At 39.9% G+C, this 20,263-nt stretch overlaps 1 protein-coding gene across 2 annotated transcripts in view; it reads right to left on the reverse strand.

Annotated features, from left to right (window-relative positions):
* PREPL (prolyl endopeptidase like) overlaps positions 1–20,263 on the reverse strand; it is a 29,593-nt gene that overhangs the window by 4,017 nt on the left and 5,313 nt on the right. For both annotated transcript variants that reach the window (XM_074949367.1, XM_074949366.1), the window contains 10 exons: positions 17,698–17,901; positions 14,914–15,037; positions 10,285–10,501; positions 8,497–8,682; positions 6,729–6,923; positions 5,833–6,008; positions 3,968–4,184; positions 3,259–3,408; positions 2,005–2,131; positions 772–854 (listed from right to left, as the gene is read on the reverse strand). In XM_074949367.1, coding sequence (XP_074805468.1) covers positions 772–854; positions 2,005–2,131; positions 3,259–3,408; positions 3,968–4,184; positions 5,833–6,008; positions 6,729–6,923; positions 8,497–8,682; positions 10,285–10,501; positions 14,914–15,037; positions 17,698–17,901 — 1,679 coding nt within the window. The remainder of the gene's footprint in view (positions 1–771; positions 855–2,004; positions 2,132–3,258; positions 3,409–3,967; positions 4,185–5,832; positions 6,009–6,728; positions 6,924–8,496; positions 8,683–10,284; positions 10,502–14,913; positions 15,038–17,697; positions 17,902–20,263) is intronic.

The raw sequence follows: 20,263 nt of genomic DNA on the forward strand, positions 1-20,263 counted from the left end.
CTAAATGCTGCCCCTGCAGCAATCTGAGATTTAAACAGAGTTTCCCGCTCAATTTTCTTTAGAAAAAAAGCAGCCACTGGGATCTGTAAAACTTCCCAGTAGGAAAATGTTATTGGGCAGGGGACAGCAGTAACCATGAAGGAGGTGTCACCAGGTGCTTTCAGAGCTGATTTGCTTAAACCGTAATGCTACTTGCAGAAAGCTTAGGAGTTAAAAAAAAATCCACTTAAAATCTGGAATTTCTAAAAGCCAAATTGCCCCCCACAGTATAAACCAAACTTGCAAAATTTAAAGCTGCAGAAACACATTGGTAATTTTCTCAACCCAGAAGGCTGATGAGAGCAAATGAAAGGCAGTTTAAATCAGAACATTTTAAGACTTGACAATTGGATGGTGTAAAGCTTTCGCTTTTACTGTACCAATACTTTGCACTATTTAGAGTTGTTCATCCAAAGGTATCAAAGCACTTTACAAACAATTAAAGCTCAGAACACTGGTGAGCAGTACTGTAGTTAAGTACCCCATTTAAAAGATGGGTAAACTGAGGCACGATGAGGTTAAGTGACTGTCTATGGTCATACACACAGTGAGCCAGGAACAGCAGCTGAGAATTCTAACTCCCAGGCCCATCCAACTCAACCAGTGGTTCTCATTTGTTAGTGCCAGCATGTATTAAATAATACACAAAATGACGACATCATAGTGTTAATATACACTTCATTATAGATTTGTTTGTCCTAACTATAAAAGTGTACAATAGAGGAATCATACCTCATTTAATGAATCCTCCCACAATGGAGCACAATGACTGCCTCCTGCCTGAACATTTAAGATGATATTAGGTATCAGGTTTCCTGAAACAAAAACATTGGATGTCAGTCACTGTTGAATGAACAAGGAAAGGTGGAGCTGTACGTGCTTTGCGGAGAGGCATGATATTACCACTATCCTGGACAAGATGCTTGTGTAGTTCTACAAGCAAGAAAATTGAAAATCCAAATTGTGAGACATTAAACCACAAGTGATGGGTTGGTGGATGAACTATTTGCATTAAATAGTTCCTCCTAACTACATATTTCAGGAAGTATAGGATATATACCCAATTATCTCCATTCTTTTCAGAAGGATTGATTTTCTCTTCATGAGCAAGGCAGGAGCAGCTGCCATCTTTACTTGTTCCCTGCAACTAGGCTCCCGGCTGATGGGAACAGCTAATTTAAGAGCTAACCCTGTGAAAGAGGGCCTCTTCCCCTCATTAGTACAGATTAGTTGGATTCTGTTGTGTTAAATCTTAATTTTAGCATCTGTTACTGAAAGAAAGTTCTTGGCTAGTGATAACTTCTATCAACAATATATAACTTCCGTGCTTTAACAGTCATGTCATTATATCTCCGGGAATAGCATGTCTACAACTTCAGAATGAACAGGGAAATAGTACATTTGTGCAGGCTCTGAAAAAAAGGGCTTTAAAATTCACAGCAATGAAATGATAGATTAAGTGGATTATTAATTTACTTTTTTAAAAAATCATTGTTTAACACCCATTAGCTTGACTATTTTAAGGCAAATTTTGGATCCCAAATTGGTGAGTGCCTTTTAAGAATCTGGAGATTGAGTATTAAAAGCTTTAGCCCTACCCATATCATTACAAGTAGGCAGCTTATCCCATACAATAAATACGGGTAGACTAATTTCTCAAGGTTATAGGTACCCTGAATTGCTTCCAACCTTTAGATATTGTGCTTTATATAGTACACACATGCACAGTGGAACAAATTATCTAGGGAGGCTGTGGAATACCTGTCATTAGATGTTTTTAAGAACACGTTAGACAAACACCTGTTCGGGATGGTCTAGGAGCTGCCTCAGTGCAGTGTACTGAACTAGATGACCTATTGAGGTCCCTTCCACTTTTACATTTCATATGATTGATGGATAATTAGTTAGTTATGTGACTTGTGTGTGCTTATATAACAATGTATATAAAAGACACTTCCACATTACCTTTCTTATTCATGCTTCTAGCATGATCCCTTTCTGCTTTTCTAAGTTTATGAACATATCTTAACAATCCTATCAGTGGTATTCGTTGATCATTTTCATATGCTGTGATTAAAACTGAAGGATAAGCCTAAAACAGAGATGGGGGGAAAAGTTATTAACATTTTGACTTCCTAAAATGTGAACAACCTGAAGAGTTCCACATTGAATCCCTATACTATTACAGTACTTGAAGGCTTATTACTTTTGACAATGATGGAGAAAAGATATCTTCTATATTTAGCATTGTAGCCAGCTTCTTTTTATAAAGTCCTACATTAGCATCCCTATAATTTTAACTTGAAAATTGGTTTGGTCTGAAAACTGCCAGATTTGCCCTCAAGGGACCATCTGCCATGAAGTGATAACCAAAGAGCAGAATACTCTGACCATGCCTGACCCCTCCTAACACAGCCCCTCTGCTGAGAGTCACTGGAGCAGCTCCACAGTTCCTGAGGACTGCCCCACCCATGCAGGAGTGATGCAGAAGGAGCTCTAGTCACTTATCTTACTAATAAGCAAATTTAGTTACAATTAAATTTATTTCTTGCTGTTGTCTTAATTTACAGATAAAAAGAGTCAAATTAGTAACTTTGCATCAAATTAGATGTAGTAAGAGTTCACATACACAGAAGACTCATTAGGGAAGTTATACAGCATTTGTAACCAGCCACAGTTCAGAGAAAATGAATTAGCCATTCAGAAATGACACTGAAACACTTACTTGCACCATATGTCTAGTGACATTACTCGTCTTCCCTCAGTGACAATTCCCTAGTCTGGCAGCAAAACTATTTAAAAATCCTCACAAGGGAAGAAACAATATTTTTCATGTTGTGGTTTGTTGTATAATAGGAATAATCTAATACTTTAGTATGCCAGCAACAAATAACTTTTGAGATTGATTAATTGTCTAAGAGGAGGTTCAATCAATTTCAGCAGCCATTTATGATTTTGTACACTACAAAGCAATACAGATTATTCCTGAAATAATTAGCCAAAGATGGCTTCTTCATATTCAATCAGGATGTATCTTAAGAACACACAAAAAAAGCTCTGAGCTTGTGAACTATCAGCTCTATGGTCCTAAGACCCTAAAGAATGAATCCTTAAATCCAACTCTGCATTTTCATGATTAAATGCTTTTATTTGTTTATTCTGTGTGGTACTATACACTGTATTAAGAAAAAGCAGAATGGTTTAATTACTCCTTAGTACCTGTGGCTTAATATTATGATAAGGGCAGTAACTTTTAATGTATTCCATGTACTTTTCATCTGCTAATGGATTTCCCCATTCTTCCTGTTCTTCAATTGTCAGAGGGAGATCAGTGTCCAACATTGTATTTAGAACATCTAGGAAAGGGGCCTAAAACAAAACAAAAAGATGGTTTCACAAATTTAAGATACAGTTAACAAAAGAGGACACTGGACCTTCACGTACAGTCCAGTCTACTCTACTACAATCCACTAAATGTCTGTGAAGGCACAAATTTACGGCCTGACCCAAAGCCCAATGAAGTCAATGGAAAGACTCCTTTAATCCTCTTATAATCATGTAAGCTTGTTCTTCAGGTTAGCAGTGAGCATCAGAAAGTTTTTCCAAGTAATTATTTATTCTATGTTGTGTACAGAGGTTGTGTATGTATAAGCACCTCTTGATTCTACTTCTGCTGAAATCCTTAGCCATACTTCCATCTCCTCTCACCTTCACTATGACAACTCTCTTTTCTATAGCCTTCCATAGTCCTAGCTCTTCAGGGTAAAGAATGCCTGTCTGCTCCCTCGTATAATGAAATGGCAACATTACCCCCATCCTTGAACAATCTTACACTGAGTAAGAAATTGCTGACCAATTCTGAAATTAGAGAAGATAAAACAAATAGCATGGTTTAACCTCCTATTCCATTAGAAATCGGTCATCTCACCTGTAAAACTATGGCTCTGATGAGGTCAGGATCAGCATTGCACAGAGCTCCTGCAAGAACTCCTCCTGCACTGCTACCTGTTAGTGCTGTATACTTTGGCTGAGAAAATCCTAGTTCATGCAAGAGCATTATACAAGCCTTAAGGTCATGGAGACCTTTGAGTTTATTATGCATACATCCATCTTTATGCCAACTCAGGCCTAACTCTCCGCCACCCCTGAAATTTAAAACAATTCAAGTCACAAATGTCACAGAGCTTATGTTTCAAATATTAAGACATCATCATCATCTGTGGTAGTACAAAATAATGTTTTATTATCCATAACTAACCCTCTCTTCCTTTCTGTCTAGCTACATACAAACACCTACTCACTTCTTCACAGTAAAATGTCTGAGGAAAAAACCCCCAACCTAGTATGTGTGCACTGTGTCTAGAACTGCACATGCACCAATCTGCTTAGTGTGACTATTCCATAAGGTCATCACAGAAGGACTATGAGGGAAGGTCTGCCTGGGTTGTTGTCACAGTAGATCAATATTTTAAATGACCAAAGTAGATAATATCACTTTAAAATTATTTTTATACACACACACATATATACACACACACTTATAAATAATAAAAGGAAACTGTCAGGGAAAAATTACATTTTTCCATTTGTGTATTACTAATCGATTAAACAATGAAAAATTAAATCAGTTTATTTTTCACCCATTACATTCATTGAGGTGTTGCCTTTCATTCAGTTTGAGTTAGGACACTAGGCAAATCAGTTTCACTTTCTGGTTCAGATACATTTGCACAGTGCTACAATGTGTGGCTGCAAACACTTCAAGGGAGAGTTTAATTCTATTTTTTTAAAATAATACTTCATTAATATATATATTATTTTGTTAATCGTATGAAATGTCTCAGATATTTTTCACAAACCAGTAATTTTGATCTAAATTATCTTACAGCATCCTTTAATTTAGAACAAAATCTCAACTGAATAAATTGCCAGAATTCTTCATCTGTAATGTTATCATTGTAAAACAAGTAGGACAGGGCTAAATCATAAGATGTTAACAGAAAAAGAACATGGTTTTCCATTGAGCAATATCAGAATATAAATGTAACTCGACTTAGAAGCTGATTTTATAGTTGAACTAGCCTCATGAGCTACAAATAATATTTCATTGCATTTTCCCTGTTAAAGAACATAACTGAGAAATAATGGAGCTTTCCTGTATCTTTGATCAGATGAATGAATTTTTTAGAACCAAATGAAAGCTGGAAAAAATGACAGCGATAGGATTGTAGCTGAACAGAAAGCAGAGAAGAGTTAGCCAAAAGAGAGACAAGAAATAGGTAATATGCTTGAATACTGTTTTAAAAAGGCAAATGCTTTTCAACAGATATAGATCAAACATGAATGTACGCTACTGGCCTGGGAATAAGAGGGTGATGGTAAATCCTTACACCATGAACATAATAGCAGAAATTATGTTTTTGAGCAAGGACAAGATATGGACTTTACAGAAAATGACGTGTGTATTAGAGAAGTCAGATACTGTCAGGGCTAAACTGAAAAATCATATACAACCATCCTGTAGATAAGTAGAGACACTCAAGCACTGTGCATGGACCTTGTGAATTTAACCTTATTTGCTTTAAGGCACTTGAGTTGTAATAGAATCACTTAATTACCAAAAAGGATACCTATAATTTTATGGAGAGATGGAAACGTGACACTATAGGAATGGCTACAGTACAAGACAGCAAAATTAAAAGGCTCTTCCTAGCTATCCAGATGAGTCTTAAGAATATTGACCATCTGCCCTACAAATAAAAATCTTTATTACATTATATACCTATAACTTACCTAACATGGCAATATGCTAATATCCAACCATCTTCAATTAGCATCAGATTCTCAGCTTTAAAGCTCATGTTCAAATCTGTGCCATAAGCTCCATATACATGAACCAGAAGTGGTTTCCTGTGTAGCTCTTTAGAATTTGTATTATAAAAAACGGTAATTGGCACCAAAATTTCATCCTGGAAATGAAGGAGTATTTTACATTAAAGGATGTTTCAGAGTTCACAATGACACACGGCAATGAAAACGTCAATTATTTATTTTAAATGTGTTTTTTTGATTACAGTAATTTTTCCCCCACTTAGATTGTACAAAGGACTCTTGAAAAATAAAGCGAGAGACTGAACCTCTGCTGGGCTGGTTTACTGACGCAGAGTATAAAATTCATTTAAGTGCAACACCTGAGGTGTTTTTAAAGCATCAAAGTACCCAGCTCTTCCATCCCCTTGTAACACCATCAATATGTATTATGAACTGAATAGTTTAGCACTAACTGTAGCAACAAACTTGTTATTAACTTAACATCTCAACTTTTTTAAACTCAGAAGGTTAACTTTTCCCCCTTCTTGACTGATGTATGCTGTACATCATTTTGGCATTTTTTTTGTTTGTCATAAAGACATAACACTAATACAATTGTATCATGTCATGTTCAGCTACAGCCTCTTAACTATAGCATACCAGCTCCAAGGTACACCAAATCTAGAAAAAACATTAACACTGCCTTTTCCTGATCTTTTTACTATAGCGCTGGAGAAAACACCTACTATTCTAGTAAATATGGCACCAGTAGTTCTTTATGGTATTTATTCCCTATTCCCTTCCAGAAAAGTTTCTACAGAGGAGGTAGGGTGTGTGGGGAAGGTAGTGAGGAGGGGAAACGGATGAAAAAATCTTACCTTGCTCTTAGCTTCTAACCGTACAGTGTGGCAATTAATTGTAATTGGTGCCTCCTGCTCAACGAGATGATTTTCCACCAACGTATATGCAAAACGTTTAGGGGGTTGTACTGGGGAGGTGAGCTGAAAATAGCAAGTGCTGGCATTGTACTCAGGATGGGGTTCTGACTCAAATGCACAGGCCCATGCAGGTAACTGAGAAAATGAAGATTGTTGTTAATCCCAAAAATGTGAAGTGAAACCTTTTACTGCTTTTATAATTATGTCCATTTTCTCCTTTCCAATGAAAAGAGTTGGACATAATGCTTAATTACCTCAGTTTGCATTTAACACAAGCTCCATGTCTTATACATTAAAATGTTTAATGAAACAGTGTCAGCAAGTGTAAGAATTTAGCTAATCTTTTTCTAAAGCCACCTAATGAGGTTCAACAATGATTTAAAATGCAATATAAAACCTAATTCCAAAGTTTTTCATAGAGAGGACAAAATAAATACAGCCATATTCAATGGACCATTTAAAAATGGGAATACTGTATTAGCAAGATTTAAAAAAATATATAATTAAGATATTCTCTCTTTAGGGATTACCTTGTATGCTACTGTATTTTTTAACAATCTTCCTTATCTCATTTCCTCTGTGAAATATCACTTCTTGTTCAACTTGTAATACAGCCAAGTCAATGTCAGTTATTACTCCAGTGCCGTAAGTTGACTCAGTAGTGCTCAGCCACTTAAAACCCCTGCCTCTAACTTTGTTCCCGTGCTAGCCACTGTGAAGAACAAAACCTTTTCTTGGCACATCTACACTCAGAAACTCACTTCTATTATGTTTAAGAGCTTTAACTCTACTAAAAATGAAAGGAATCAAGATTCATTCTTTGAGAGCAGCAGGGTCCTGTGTCAAGCCCCCTGCTAGACCACAACTTACTTTAAGTAATTCTGGTTAGCAGGTTGATAGAGGCTTCAAAAATTGTGCCACTAAAAGTCAAAGTTTTACAGAGAAATTGCAGTCCCTTCTCTGAACAATTGATTCAACTGAACAAGATAATTTAAGAGAGCAACAGTCTCAGCGACTGTGCTGAAAGTGTACTATATTTACCTATAGGAACACCATTAGGAAGGAGGTTTGCAGAGTAATTTATTGCAATAAGGCTAAGAATTCTTCAGATTTGTATTTTTGAATAAATACAAAGAAGCAATTTTAAAGCCTGTGGTTGAATTGTTTGTCTGCAGCAATTAAAGTATTTTGATGAGATAGAAATTAAAAGGAAAAAAATCAGAGTCAATGAAAATTTGGCATCTAACAACTAGGAAAAGGAGGAAATATTTAATCAAGCATATTGCAATAAACATAATTCTTCTAAATTACTTACTATTAGGGTGTGTCAGCATTACACATTGGTTTTCTGAATACTCTTTCAATATAATCTGACTGGCTCTCTCAGTGGGCCAGATTAGGATACCCTAATTCTCACTGCATAGTACCTTACACCACTGGTTGGCCCACTGAAGTCAATGAGACTACTACTTAACCGGAGTAAGGGGATCAGAAACTGGCCTTATGGTAACAGGTCTGACTGTAGTATGAAATCACAGAGGACAGTAACATACACTGGGAAGTACAGACAATGGCATGTCACTGTTGTAGTATTCACAGCTGCTCTGTTGCCGACATTAATATTAATTTCTATTTTTATATTAAAAGCCAAATGTGAATGTCTTCATGTAATAAACCAATTATTTTAAAAATCAAATCTAAAATATACCTTAATAGACTGAACAGAATGAGAAACAAGAGAAATCACATTTAAATAAAGATGACCATAGTGTTTCAAAAACACCACACAGTGATCTCTGAACATCTCTAAGTCTATTAGCTTAGTCTTTTCTTGCAACGTGTAAACCAACTGCCAGTTCTCCATACCACAGGAACCAACTGGAGTCTTCATCAACTACAAAATGAAAAAAAACATACATGAATGAAATGACAGGAGTTACAAAAATAATGCATACGCACTTGGGAATTGTCATACTGGAAGGTGTTAATGTCTGCCATCAATCACAGACCTGGTTAAAGTTGATGGGCATGCTAACCATCCTTCCCTTCAGGCTAAATGGGAATGGAAGGGGCAATTAACTGCCCTTTAATATAGTGATTATAACTTGAGACAATAGGAAGCCACTGTCCAAGCAGGTAAGATGTGCGAGCTGAGGGGTTTCCCTGGATCTGAGGGTACAACTCAGGGGGAGTTAGAGGATTGACTGGTTGCAGCTGCATGAATCTGTGTGTGCGTGCTTGTGTGTGTGTGTGGGGGTGGGGGGGGTGGGGGGGGTGGAGGGGGCAGGGAAACAGCAGTGAGTGTGGCCCTAAGGGGGAGCAAAGAGACAGCTTGTTGGGCCACAGAACTCACTGGAAAGACTGTAAAAAATGGCAAGCTAAGACATTGCCTGTTGTTATTTGTTTCTACTGCATTTAGGGACTCTATATACATTCTTTGTAAACAGGATTGAACAAAAAAAATCTGATTTGTATAATCAATTTCTCCTAGTAGGCAAAACAACCCAACAAAGTCATGAAAATTGGCTAACTGCTTGGGCCACCAAGGCAACTGTATAAACACTGGTATCTAGCCATCTCTGCTTTCAGTAATGGCTAGTAACTGATTCTTTAGAGGACGTGAAGTAGCTTCAAAATAGATTTAAACCAGTTGTGTGAATACTGCACATGCTTATTCAGTTTCTCTGACTTGAGTGTATATAATGAAGCGTGGTATAAACCAGCCAGGCAGAATGTTGGCATCAAGTTAGATGTCTATTCCAACAAGGGACAAGACTTCCTGTTTATGTACTAAAACCTATAAATCAAGAAACTCAGCAGCAGTGTTTTTTTTAAAATAAACCTTGCAGTATTTTCTATGGGATTCTAAACATCTCAGCAGGAAAGTCAATAAAAAGATGAAGTGGTGTCCAACAGGACAATGTATGCACTAAAGACCGGGAATAGAATTGGGTGGTTACAAATTTCTAATGCATATTGTAGAAATGTACATTTGTAGAAGTAAGGTTAGTGCTGATGCAGTGTGATAGACTGATGCCCTGCAGACTAAAATTATTTTTTTTGTATCTAACAACAGCATGGACAATGGCAGTACAAATTTCCTCACACTGCTCAGCCAATGTGCTTCATCAGTAACCTGTGGGTGGTATTTTTCCAGTAGCCAGCTAGAAATTGCACTGAAAACAACAACTTGTTTTAATACAGGCTAAACAACCATCAGAGTAATAATTTTCAGCCATTACCAGATGGGCTAGAGTCAAACTAGCATTCCTAAAGATGAAATACTCCCATATACGGTTGTTAGTCCTTAGAGCCATGCAGTCCCCTACATGTCTAGTTTTTTTTTTTTTTTTTTTTTAAATCCTCTAGTAAGCTGTCAAACACAAATAAAATCAACTTTCTCACCCTTTACAAATAAATTAAAGTCATACTTCTATGTGATTTGTAGCAGGCACCTGAACCAATACAATACTTCACTCGTTTGTCAGAAGATTACCTTGTATTCCGCAGGCTCTCCGTAAGTAGTAAGAACGTATAATTCATCATTTCTGTGCTCAACATGATAAATGACCCCTTTGGTTCTCTGTTGTACGAGAATAGGTGAATTAAATGGATCGCTACAGTCAACCAACCAAACTTCGGAACTAGTCTTGCTGTTACTGTTGATGGTGAGAAAACGTCTGTCTTTTGTGCAATATATATCCACAAAAAATCTGCATTAAAAAAAAAAAAGTTCAACTCATGGAGTTCTTATTTCAAAAAATCCTCAGTTCTGTCAGAATCAAGTAATTCTATCTAAGTCAAGAGGAAGCATATCTAGTGGTTAGGCCAAGGAATGGGAAGGTCAGCACTCCTGGATTCTAGTGGTAGATGTGTTGTCTCCTTCCTGAGATTCAGAAAAATGCACAGTTATAAAAAGCTGGAATCCTCCAAAGAAACAGTGATGAGAGGCAAGTTTTGAAATCAGCTGGACAAGAACAGATTTTCTTGATGTTTTAGGCGAACTGGCAGCTCATCGAGGAATAACCACTAAATAGGCTCAAAAGATGCAAAAAACATATTATGAAAGAACCTGCAAACTCTTCTGCCCAAATGAATGGCTTAGTAAAGTGTTCGAAATCATCTAGAAAACAGGAAAAACTTAACTTTGTTATAGGGAGGAGTGAGAGACAAAGGGTAATGGCAGCTGCTTCAGAGAAAGACAGTGAATCAAAAGTAAACACTGGCTAGTTGTGATGTTATTGACAAACTGCAACCACTGTTATATATTTGCAGCAAATACTGTACAAAGGCTGTCGTGTGAGGTGTCTACAAAAAGGTTATGATTTGCTGGTTATGATTATGCTATCTGTACGTGTGTATCATTTTGTAGTTGAAGTTATGAATATTGGCTATGTACTTGTATCTCAATGTGTTTTGATTCTAAGTAGCCTCAGTGAAGCATTTGGTTAGCTTCTTGAGAAAGGTCTATTCTCAGTAAGTGCCCAGTCAAGAAACACTTGACTGACTATGAACTTTGGGAGACGCCAATCCATACCTGAACTTTCCTGGGAACGTTCAAACTAACATGTAAACAATGGCATCGGCCTGTAAAGAACTGAGTCATGCATGGACATGTGACTTGCCCATGTGACTCCAAACTCCATCTTGCTGCTGTGAATTCCACAGTAAGACAAAGGGGTGTACTTCCACGGGCAGAGGATATAAAAGGCCCTGAAAACTCCTCCATTTTGTCTTCAATCCTGCTTCTGACCTCTGGAGGGACTTTTGCTACAAACTGAAGCTCTGAACAAAGGACTGAATGACCCATCCCAACTGTGGATGTACTCCAGAGATTTGATTTGAACCTGCAGTTTACTCTATCACTGCTACAAGCCTGAACCAAGAACTTTGCCATTACTGTATGTAATTGATTCCATTTAACCAATTCTAGCTCTCATCTATATTTTTTCCTTTTACGAATAAGCCTTTAGATTCTAAATGATTGGCAACAGCGTAATTTGTGGGTAAGATTGGACTTGTATATTGACCTGGGTCTGGGCTTGGTCCTTTGGGATCAGGAGAACCTCTCTCTTTTACTGGGGTATTGGTTTTCATAACCATTCGTCCCCATAACGAGTGGCACTGGTAGTGATACTGGGAAACTGGAGTGTCTAAGGGAATTGCTTGTATAATCAAAGTCTTTTCTGTTTGGCTGGTTTGGTTTGCCTTGATGTGCAAAGGAACCCTAGCCTTGGGCTGTAACTGCCCTGCTCTAAGCCATTTGTCCTGAACTGATACTCTCAAAAGTGTCCCACCAAAGGCAGCACTGTTACACTAGTATGAGACACAATCCAACTTTGGCTGAGATGCTTAAAACCACTGAGGAAGGAAATGACAATTTTCTTTTCTTTAAAAAGAATATGAGGAGAATATGAAAAAGACCACAGTATGCATCCGATGAAGTGAGCTGTAGCTCACGAAAGCTTATGCTCAAATAAATTGGTTAGTCTCTAAGGTGCCACAAGTACTCCTTTTCTTCTTTCTAAAAAAAGAAAATCATCTAAATGAAATCTGGTGTGGCAGAAACAAGAAAAAATAAATTTCCTGGGGACCAAGTAGAAAGAAAAATCTTGGAAGCAGAACTCAAGACACAGAGGGACTAATAATCACCCCCCCCCCCCCCCAAGTTTGTGACCTACAAAACTACTTTAGAAGTAATAACATCTGGCCTTTGAGATGGTGCGATGCTGTGGAGGTACTTAATATTTTCAGTGGGTTCAGTCTGACTGGGGCAGGGACTGGAATGGGAGGGAAGACTGGCATTTTGGTTTGAATACTAGGATAACCTTAGTTGGATCCACTTTGGGATTGACATTGGTAAATATGGGAAGAGAGAAAAGGCATTGTACGTGAGACATTCTGAGCTGTACTGCCTCTTCTTCACTTGCGTGTGCTGCATTCTTCTTAACTGCAGAGGTTTGTAAAAATGTAAAATGAGTTTTAGAGTCATTTCACTCTCGTGGATGTCAGTATCAATGATGCTTTGAGACTCTGGTAATAGGCATGATACCAAAACCTTAGACAGTGTCCTATCAGCCGCTACCAGATCACAGAAAACCAACTGAGTTCTCAGTGTGATACTGTATCTAAGGGGGCTAATGTGATCCTTTGATGCATAACCAGAGGAAGCAGGAGTAGGGAGGTGGTATTACCTGGTATTAGTGATTCTATTACTGGAATACTGGGCCCGCTTCAAAAGAGGGGGTTGAAAAATTGGAAAGAGTACAGAAAACAACTTGAAGTCTAGAAACAACTTGAAGTCTAGAAAACACACCTTATAGTGAAAGACATAAAAAGCTCAATGTATTTAGTTTATCCAAGAGAAGATTAAGAGGTGAATTGATAACTCTCTACAGATACCTACATAGGAAAAAGATTTCTGATAGCAGATGGCTCTTTATTCTAGCAGCTAAAAGCCTAATGAGAGCCAATGGTTGGAAGCTGAAACCAGACAGATTCAAACTAGAAGTAAATTGCAAATTGTTAACAGTAAGAATAATTAACCACTGGAACAACTTTCCAAGGGATGTGATGCATTCTTCCATCTCTTCAAAGCTCTACATTGACTGCATGTCTTTCTAAGATGACATATTATAGCTCAAGCAGAAGATATGGTCTCGATGCAGAAGTTACTGGGTGAGGATCTATGACCTGTGTTATGCAGGCAGTCAGACTAGATAATCATTATGGTCCTTTCTCTGGTCTTAAAATCTACAGATAGGAATTAACAAAATCTTTAAAGAGCATTTTCAGGGCTTTAATTTGACTGTGCTGGTAGTTGTCTTCCCCATACCGACTGTGAATGTTCCAGACTTAACTACTGTTACTTGTTTGCCTCTCCCCTAGTTCCCCACGGTCCTGCTCTGCTTCATTCCCTTTCCTCCTTTGTGGTGGTGTTAGAGCTTCTAGACTTTGCAGAGAATAAGCCCCCTGGTTACCCATTGCCTACCAGAGTGAAGCACTGCACTCAATCAGCCAGGATTCCATGGAGGTCAGGCTGTAAAGTGTTCCATTCCTTTCACAAAAGTGTAAGGCCCTAGTTTTATTTTTTTAAATTATATTATTAATCAAGCCTAGAAATCTTAACATTTCTAAGAAGCTGAATACTGTAAATCTCAAGAGCTCACCTGTTCACCTACATCTTCCTGATGTAGAATAGTAACACAGGAGAATTCTTTAACTCCTTCCCCCCCCAAGCAAGTGGTTCAGCTATGCACTGCACAAGAACATGAACCTTTACACTCAGCTTGCTGTTTGATTTACAGTAATGACTGTGACCTTCAGAACTGTGTCAACCATTTACCCGTGGGGAGGTGTCTGGTCAGTGCAACTTGTTCCGCTTGATTCTGCCACCTGCTTTATAGTTTTATACAATTGGATGTATAAAGCGCAGTTGGAAAAAGGATCTCAGTTATTTCATCGCAGTTGTACAGCATCAGCCATGCTCCCGTTAAAAAACGATTTCTTTACTGAGAATGTAATTCAGTAAGACAAAACTATCAACATATTTACAATGTACTGTATAAAGCTAGGATCCTCAGAGAGACTAGATCATGCTGTAGGGCTGGAAAACTAGTTCTGCAGTCAATTTAGCAAGAATCTGCTTTTCTTCCTAAACCACTGCTTCCAGAAAGATTACTGAAAGGTATGCAGTCAACAACAGTTTGATCACACAACGCTTCACTCATAGACTACCCATAGCACCAAGGCTTAGCCCAAACATTCTTTTTTAACAAATGTAACCCACACTAACTGTAGAAAAAAATGCAACCTGGTTTTCACCAAAGAACATCTTGACCTGAAACTGACCTTGACATTTATGAACCACTAAACAGGTAACCGAGAACAGTTAAATTTAAGCTGATCACAAATCGGACAGAGTACATTCTCCAAGCACACCTGATAATCAGTAACACAAAAAACAGACTTTACAAGATTTAATACATAGCGTGGAAGAAAACATTTTCGAGATTTTCTGAACAATTATGTGTTTATATATTTTATGAAAATTATTATGAATTATAATTCAACACATACAAGAATATATAAGGGATAGTTTAATATGTTTGATGAGAGATATTACCTTGGATCTTGCTCTGTATAAACTATCTCAGCATGTTTTCTATTAGCGAAAGTGGCCAGAAACACCTTATGGCATACAAGGTTCTTCTGACTGGTGTAGAACAGAACATCATTTGTAGCCCATTCTGAAAAAAAGACAAATGCAAGTGAACTACACCACAGTATTTTGTGTTATTGAAGGAGTAAATAAAAGGAAATATTTTGCCCATCCCAAAGCAAGTTTCAGAGGAGATTTGTGAAAAAGTTTGATCTTGGGAATCTAATCTGAGTTTAATTAAGCTAAAAGTTGTATTTATTTTTTCCTCAATTAAAACTTATTGTTTTCTGGCCATGACGTTAATAGTTCTGATTTGGCTTAAAGAGGAAATCCAGGCTTCTGTGGGTCAGCACTGAAACATCCCACAGCTGTCCATTATCAAGCATTTCCCTTCTGACTGTTATTACACATTATGCACTAGGAGAAAACACTTTGCATAGGCATGTCAGGTCCAATTCTGTACTCCACAGAACCTCATGAAGTCATTTGCACCTGTGCAAGGTGGGTGTGAATAGCTGCCATTCTGATTAAGTAATGTTTTGCACAAGTATACATGGTCACACAAGGTGGAAGACAATGAAGAATCAAGCCTATTTTGCTTTTCCTTTTATAGATTGAATCGTCTGGGCAGATCACCGCAGATTCTAGTCACAATGAGGGAAAATATGCCAGTGGACAAGTCAAGGCACTAGAACAGCCTATGTATGAACACCTACTGAATTGTCAATCTGCTTTATTCCGATCAGTAAATTAGGAAATTTTGCCCAGAGTTTTGCAGTTCATAGGCTTAGCCAAAAGATCACTGAATATAGGATAATGCATCTAAACCGGTCTCCATACTGGCCAACAACAATAATAATAATAAAAAATAATCAATCAGTATGGACATACATATGGTGTAACAAAGCAGTACACTCTCTTTACTGTATTGCTCTAATATGCTGTAAAGGCAAAGAAGGTTCTCCGCTTCTATTTCAGTATTGTGTTGTATATTTTACCAGCAAAACTGAGAGGTAGTAAAGTTTCCTAAGTTAAATTAAAGGCCCCGGGGCCCCAATCAAAGCCTATTGAAGTCAACGGAAGGACTCCTAATTGACTTTGGGGGCTTTCAATTAGGTCCCATATCCTGAAATCAACTGGAACTGCAGTTGTTCAACATTTTAAAATGTATTTGGCACTTGGGTCCTAATTTTCAGAGGTGCTGATCACCTGCACCACTGACTTCAGTTGGAGCTGCAAGTGCTTGCTAAATCAGGCATGAAGGCCCTGATCCTGCAAATGTTTATGTATGTGAATAACTTTACACACATTCACAAGCCTACTGAACTCAACAGGCACATTCACATACATGAAGTTAATCATGTGCATAAATGGTGGCACGATTAGGAACCTTGTGTAACAAAGGAATGCCAATTGTACTAATTGAGCTGCTTTTGTTTGAATTGCAAAACATACAATTGTGCAGTATAAAAGAAACTTTTGAGCCAGTAAATCTTTGTAATCAATTGAGAACCCTTCTGCAGTTTTAAAATGTGTGTGTCTTGATATGACAAGATAGGTAAAAGATATTACCTCACCTACCTTGTCTCTCTCCTGGGACTAACACTGCTACAGCAACAGTTCTTTATAATGGATATCAATTTCAACACGGCACTCCTTTATTTTGTTTAAAATATTATTACTGATTTTAAGTTGCAATATATGGAGCATTTTATCTTGCCGTTTTGTGTATTCCACATTACATTTACAGACTACAGTAACTCCTCACTTAAAGTCATCCCGGTTAATGTTGTTTTGTTGCTGATCAATTAGGGAACATGCTCGATTAGAGTTATGCAATGCTCCCTTATAAGGCCATCCTTTGGCAGCCGCCTGCTTTGTCCACTGCTTGCAGGAAGAGCATACCCTTGCAACTAGCTGGTGAGGGCTTGGAACCAGGGTGGACCAGCAGCCCCCACATCAGCTCCCCGCTCCCCTAAGTTCCCTGTGCAGCAGCGGCCCAGCAGGCTATCAGTTGCCAGCAGTTCAGCTGTCCCTCCCCCCACTGCCTTGCAGCTGCTCTCCAGAGCCTCCTGCTTGCTGGGGGGGGGGAGGACAGGGAGGCTAATGTCAGTGTGTCCCCCTCCCCCCTGCTCCTGCACCCCGCTTACCCCATCTCCACAGAGCAGGGGGGACACAGGACAGGGCTCAGGGAACTTCCTGGCAGCAGCCGCTGTGGTCTCAGTTTGCTGATTAACTTAACAAGGTAGTGTACTTAAGAGTGGTGTCAGCCTATTTAAAAGGGAAATGCGCATCTCTCTCTCTCTCACACACACACACAGGGTGTGTGTCTGTCTGCCATGCTGTCTCCCCTCCCTCCGTTTGTGCTGCCTTGTAGAGTGTGAGGCTACATTAACAACGAGTTAACCCTTGAGGGCTCAGCCAATTGCTAGATCATCATTTAGCAGTAAGGCAGTTCCTGGGAAATATCCCACCCTCTGACTTCACCACCTCAACCAAGGTTCACAATCATCATCGCTGTGTAAGTATTAAATTGTTTGTTTAAAACTTATACCGTGTGTGTGTGTGTGTGTGTGTGTGTATATATATAGTCTTTTGTCTGGCAAAAAAAAATTTCCCTGGAACCGAACCCCACCCTATTTACATTGATTCTTATGGGGAAATTGGATTCACTTAACATCGTTTCGCTTAAAGTTGCATTTTTTAGGAACATAACTACAACGTTAAGTGAGGAGTTACTGTACTTACCAAAACTAAACACATTTGGGATAATATATTCCACCATTGGTAACTTCTCAAGTTTCATAACAATACAGCTTGACTCTTCAGAATTTGAGCTTTTTATGCTGGTAGCCATATACCTCTGATCTGGGGAAATTCTGATGCGCTGAATAATCGCATCATGAAAACCAAGGTCTTCAGTACTGAGTAACACCTCAACACTTCCTTCATCTAGTACACAAAAGAATACAGACAATATTATCCAAGAATCAGCACAATGAATCCTAAAAGTTTATATTCTGCTTTGATATTCTGTTAATGATATCCAAAAGTGGAATTTATTAGCATGGAATAGTTCAGGTGTCTTAACGTATGTTAATAAACAGTATCCTAACTGAGTTTAATGGCATGTGTGAAAAAGATTTTTTTGTTGCTATTTTTAAAAATATTTTTTGATTTGTAAATTTGCCTGAAATGGAGACCATACTTCTGAAGGAAGGTTTAACTTTAAAGTTCAAACTTTTGAGGTATTTGTGTGCAATGAGAGGAGAAATATTTTTCACCCTTCTGGAATTAAAAAAATGGGTGAATTAATTTTGCTTAATTTTTTTCCTCAGCGAAGTGGTCTGTTTTGTATAAACCCAAAGTGCTGACTGAAGAAAAAAAAAAATCCAGAAATTTATGACCACGTGAAAACAAGAATTTATCATGGAAGTCTCAATATAGCTTTCACTACTAATGTAAGTTGATAAATACCAGGGAGGGAGAGGAGTTATTTAAGTTAAGTGCCAATGTTGACACAAGAACAAATGGATATAAACTGGCCATCAACAAGTTTAGGTTTGAAGTTAGACCAGAGGTCCCCAAACTGTGGGGTACGCCCGGAGGGCATGGAGGAACGTCTGGGAGGGGTGCAGCAGGGCCCGGGCCAATCCATATGGGATGTGGAGAGGGAGTGCCACCCAGCCCCGCTCCAGTCCCACCCCCAGCCGCATCCCTGGCCCTGCGCCTGGTCCCACCCCCAGCCTCAGTGCGGCCCCAGTCCCAAGGCTTGGGGAGGAGTGGAGCTGCACCTGGCCGCGGGTCTGGCTGCCGGCCCCCACCACAGCCCGGCTGGGGCTCCACTCCCAGTCTCAGCCACCGGCTGCAGCCCCAGCCTTGACCCCCTTACCCCTGTCCGCATCCATGTCCCCGCTCCCGGCCCTGGCAGAGTGCATGGATGGGGTAAGGGGGGGCCGCAACCTCAAACGTTTGATTGTTGGAAACCTTTGTCTAACTCAGCAGTCCCCAGAGGAGTGAAGTTCTGGAACAGCCTTCCAAGGGGAACAGTGGGGGCAAAAAACCTAACTGGCTTAAAGACTGAGCTTGATAAGTTTATGAAGGGGATAGTATGATGAGACTGCCTACAATGGTATACAGCTGATCTGCGACTGCTAGTAGCAAATATGCCCAAGAGCCATTGATGGAACACTAGATGGGGAGGGCTCTGAGTTACTACAGAAAATTCTTTCCCAGGTGTCTGGCTGGTAAGTCTTGCTGATGTGCTTAGGGTTCAACCAACAGCCATATTTTAGGGCTGCCAGGCGTTTGGTTTTTGACCGGAATGCCAGGTTGAAAAGGGACCCCGGTGGCTCCGGTCAGCACTGGCGACCGGGCCTTAAAAGTCCAGTCGGCGGTTTAGCGGGGGCCTGGGGCTAAGGCAGGCTCCCTACCTGCCCCAGCTCTGCATGGCTCCCAGAAGTGGCCGCCAGGTCCCTGCGCCTCCTAGGCGCATGGGCAACCAGGGAGGCTCCGCACGCTGCCCCCTCCCCGAGTGCTGGTTACGCAGCTCCCACTGGCCAGGAACCGCGACCAATGGTATCTGCGGGGGGTGGTGCCTGTGGGCACGAAGGCAGCACGTGGAACCTCCCTGTCTGCCTATGCGACTAGAGGCTGCAGGGACCTGGTGGTCACTTCCTTGGAGCCACAGTAAGCGTCAGCAGGACCCTGCAACCCCACCCCGGAGTCTCCTCATACTCCCCAAACCCCTCACATCCCCTGCCCCATCCCAAGCTCTCAACCCCCGTCACACCCCAACTCCCTTGCCTAGCCCAAAGCCCCCTCCTGCACCCCAAACCCCTCATCCCCAGCCCTTACCCCCCCTGGACCCCAACCTCCTGGCCATCCCAGAGCCCCCTCCTGCACCCCAAACTCCTCATCCCTGGCCTCAGCCCCCATTCCCCCCCAACCTCCTGCCCCAGCTGGTGAAAGTGAGTGAGGGTGGGGAAGATCGAGCAACGGGGGGGGGGGAATGGAGTGAGTGGGGGGCAGCGCCTCAGAGAAGGGACGGGGCATGGGCAGAGCCTCTGAGAAGAGGTGGGGTAGGGGTGTTCAGTTTTCTGTAATTAGAAAGTTGGCAACCCTAGCCATATTTGGGGTTGGGAAGGAATTTCCCCCCAGGTCAGATTGGCAGAGACCCTTTTCCCTTCCTCTGCAGCATGGAGCACAGGACACTTGCTAGTTTAAACTAGAGTGAATGGTGGATTCTCTGTAACCTGAAATATTTTAATCATGGTTTGAGGACTTCAATAACTCAGCCAGAAGTTATGGGTCT

The sequence above is a fragment of the Natator depressus genome, chromosome 3 (genome assembly GCF_965152275.1).
Source record: "Natator depressus isolate rNatDep1 chromosome 3, rNatDep2.hap1, whole genome shotgun sequence".
In the NCBI taxonomy this organism is placed as follows: Eukaryota; Metazoa; Chordata; order Testudines; family Cheloniidae; genus Natator; species Natator depressus.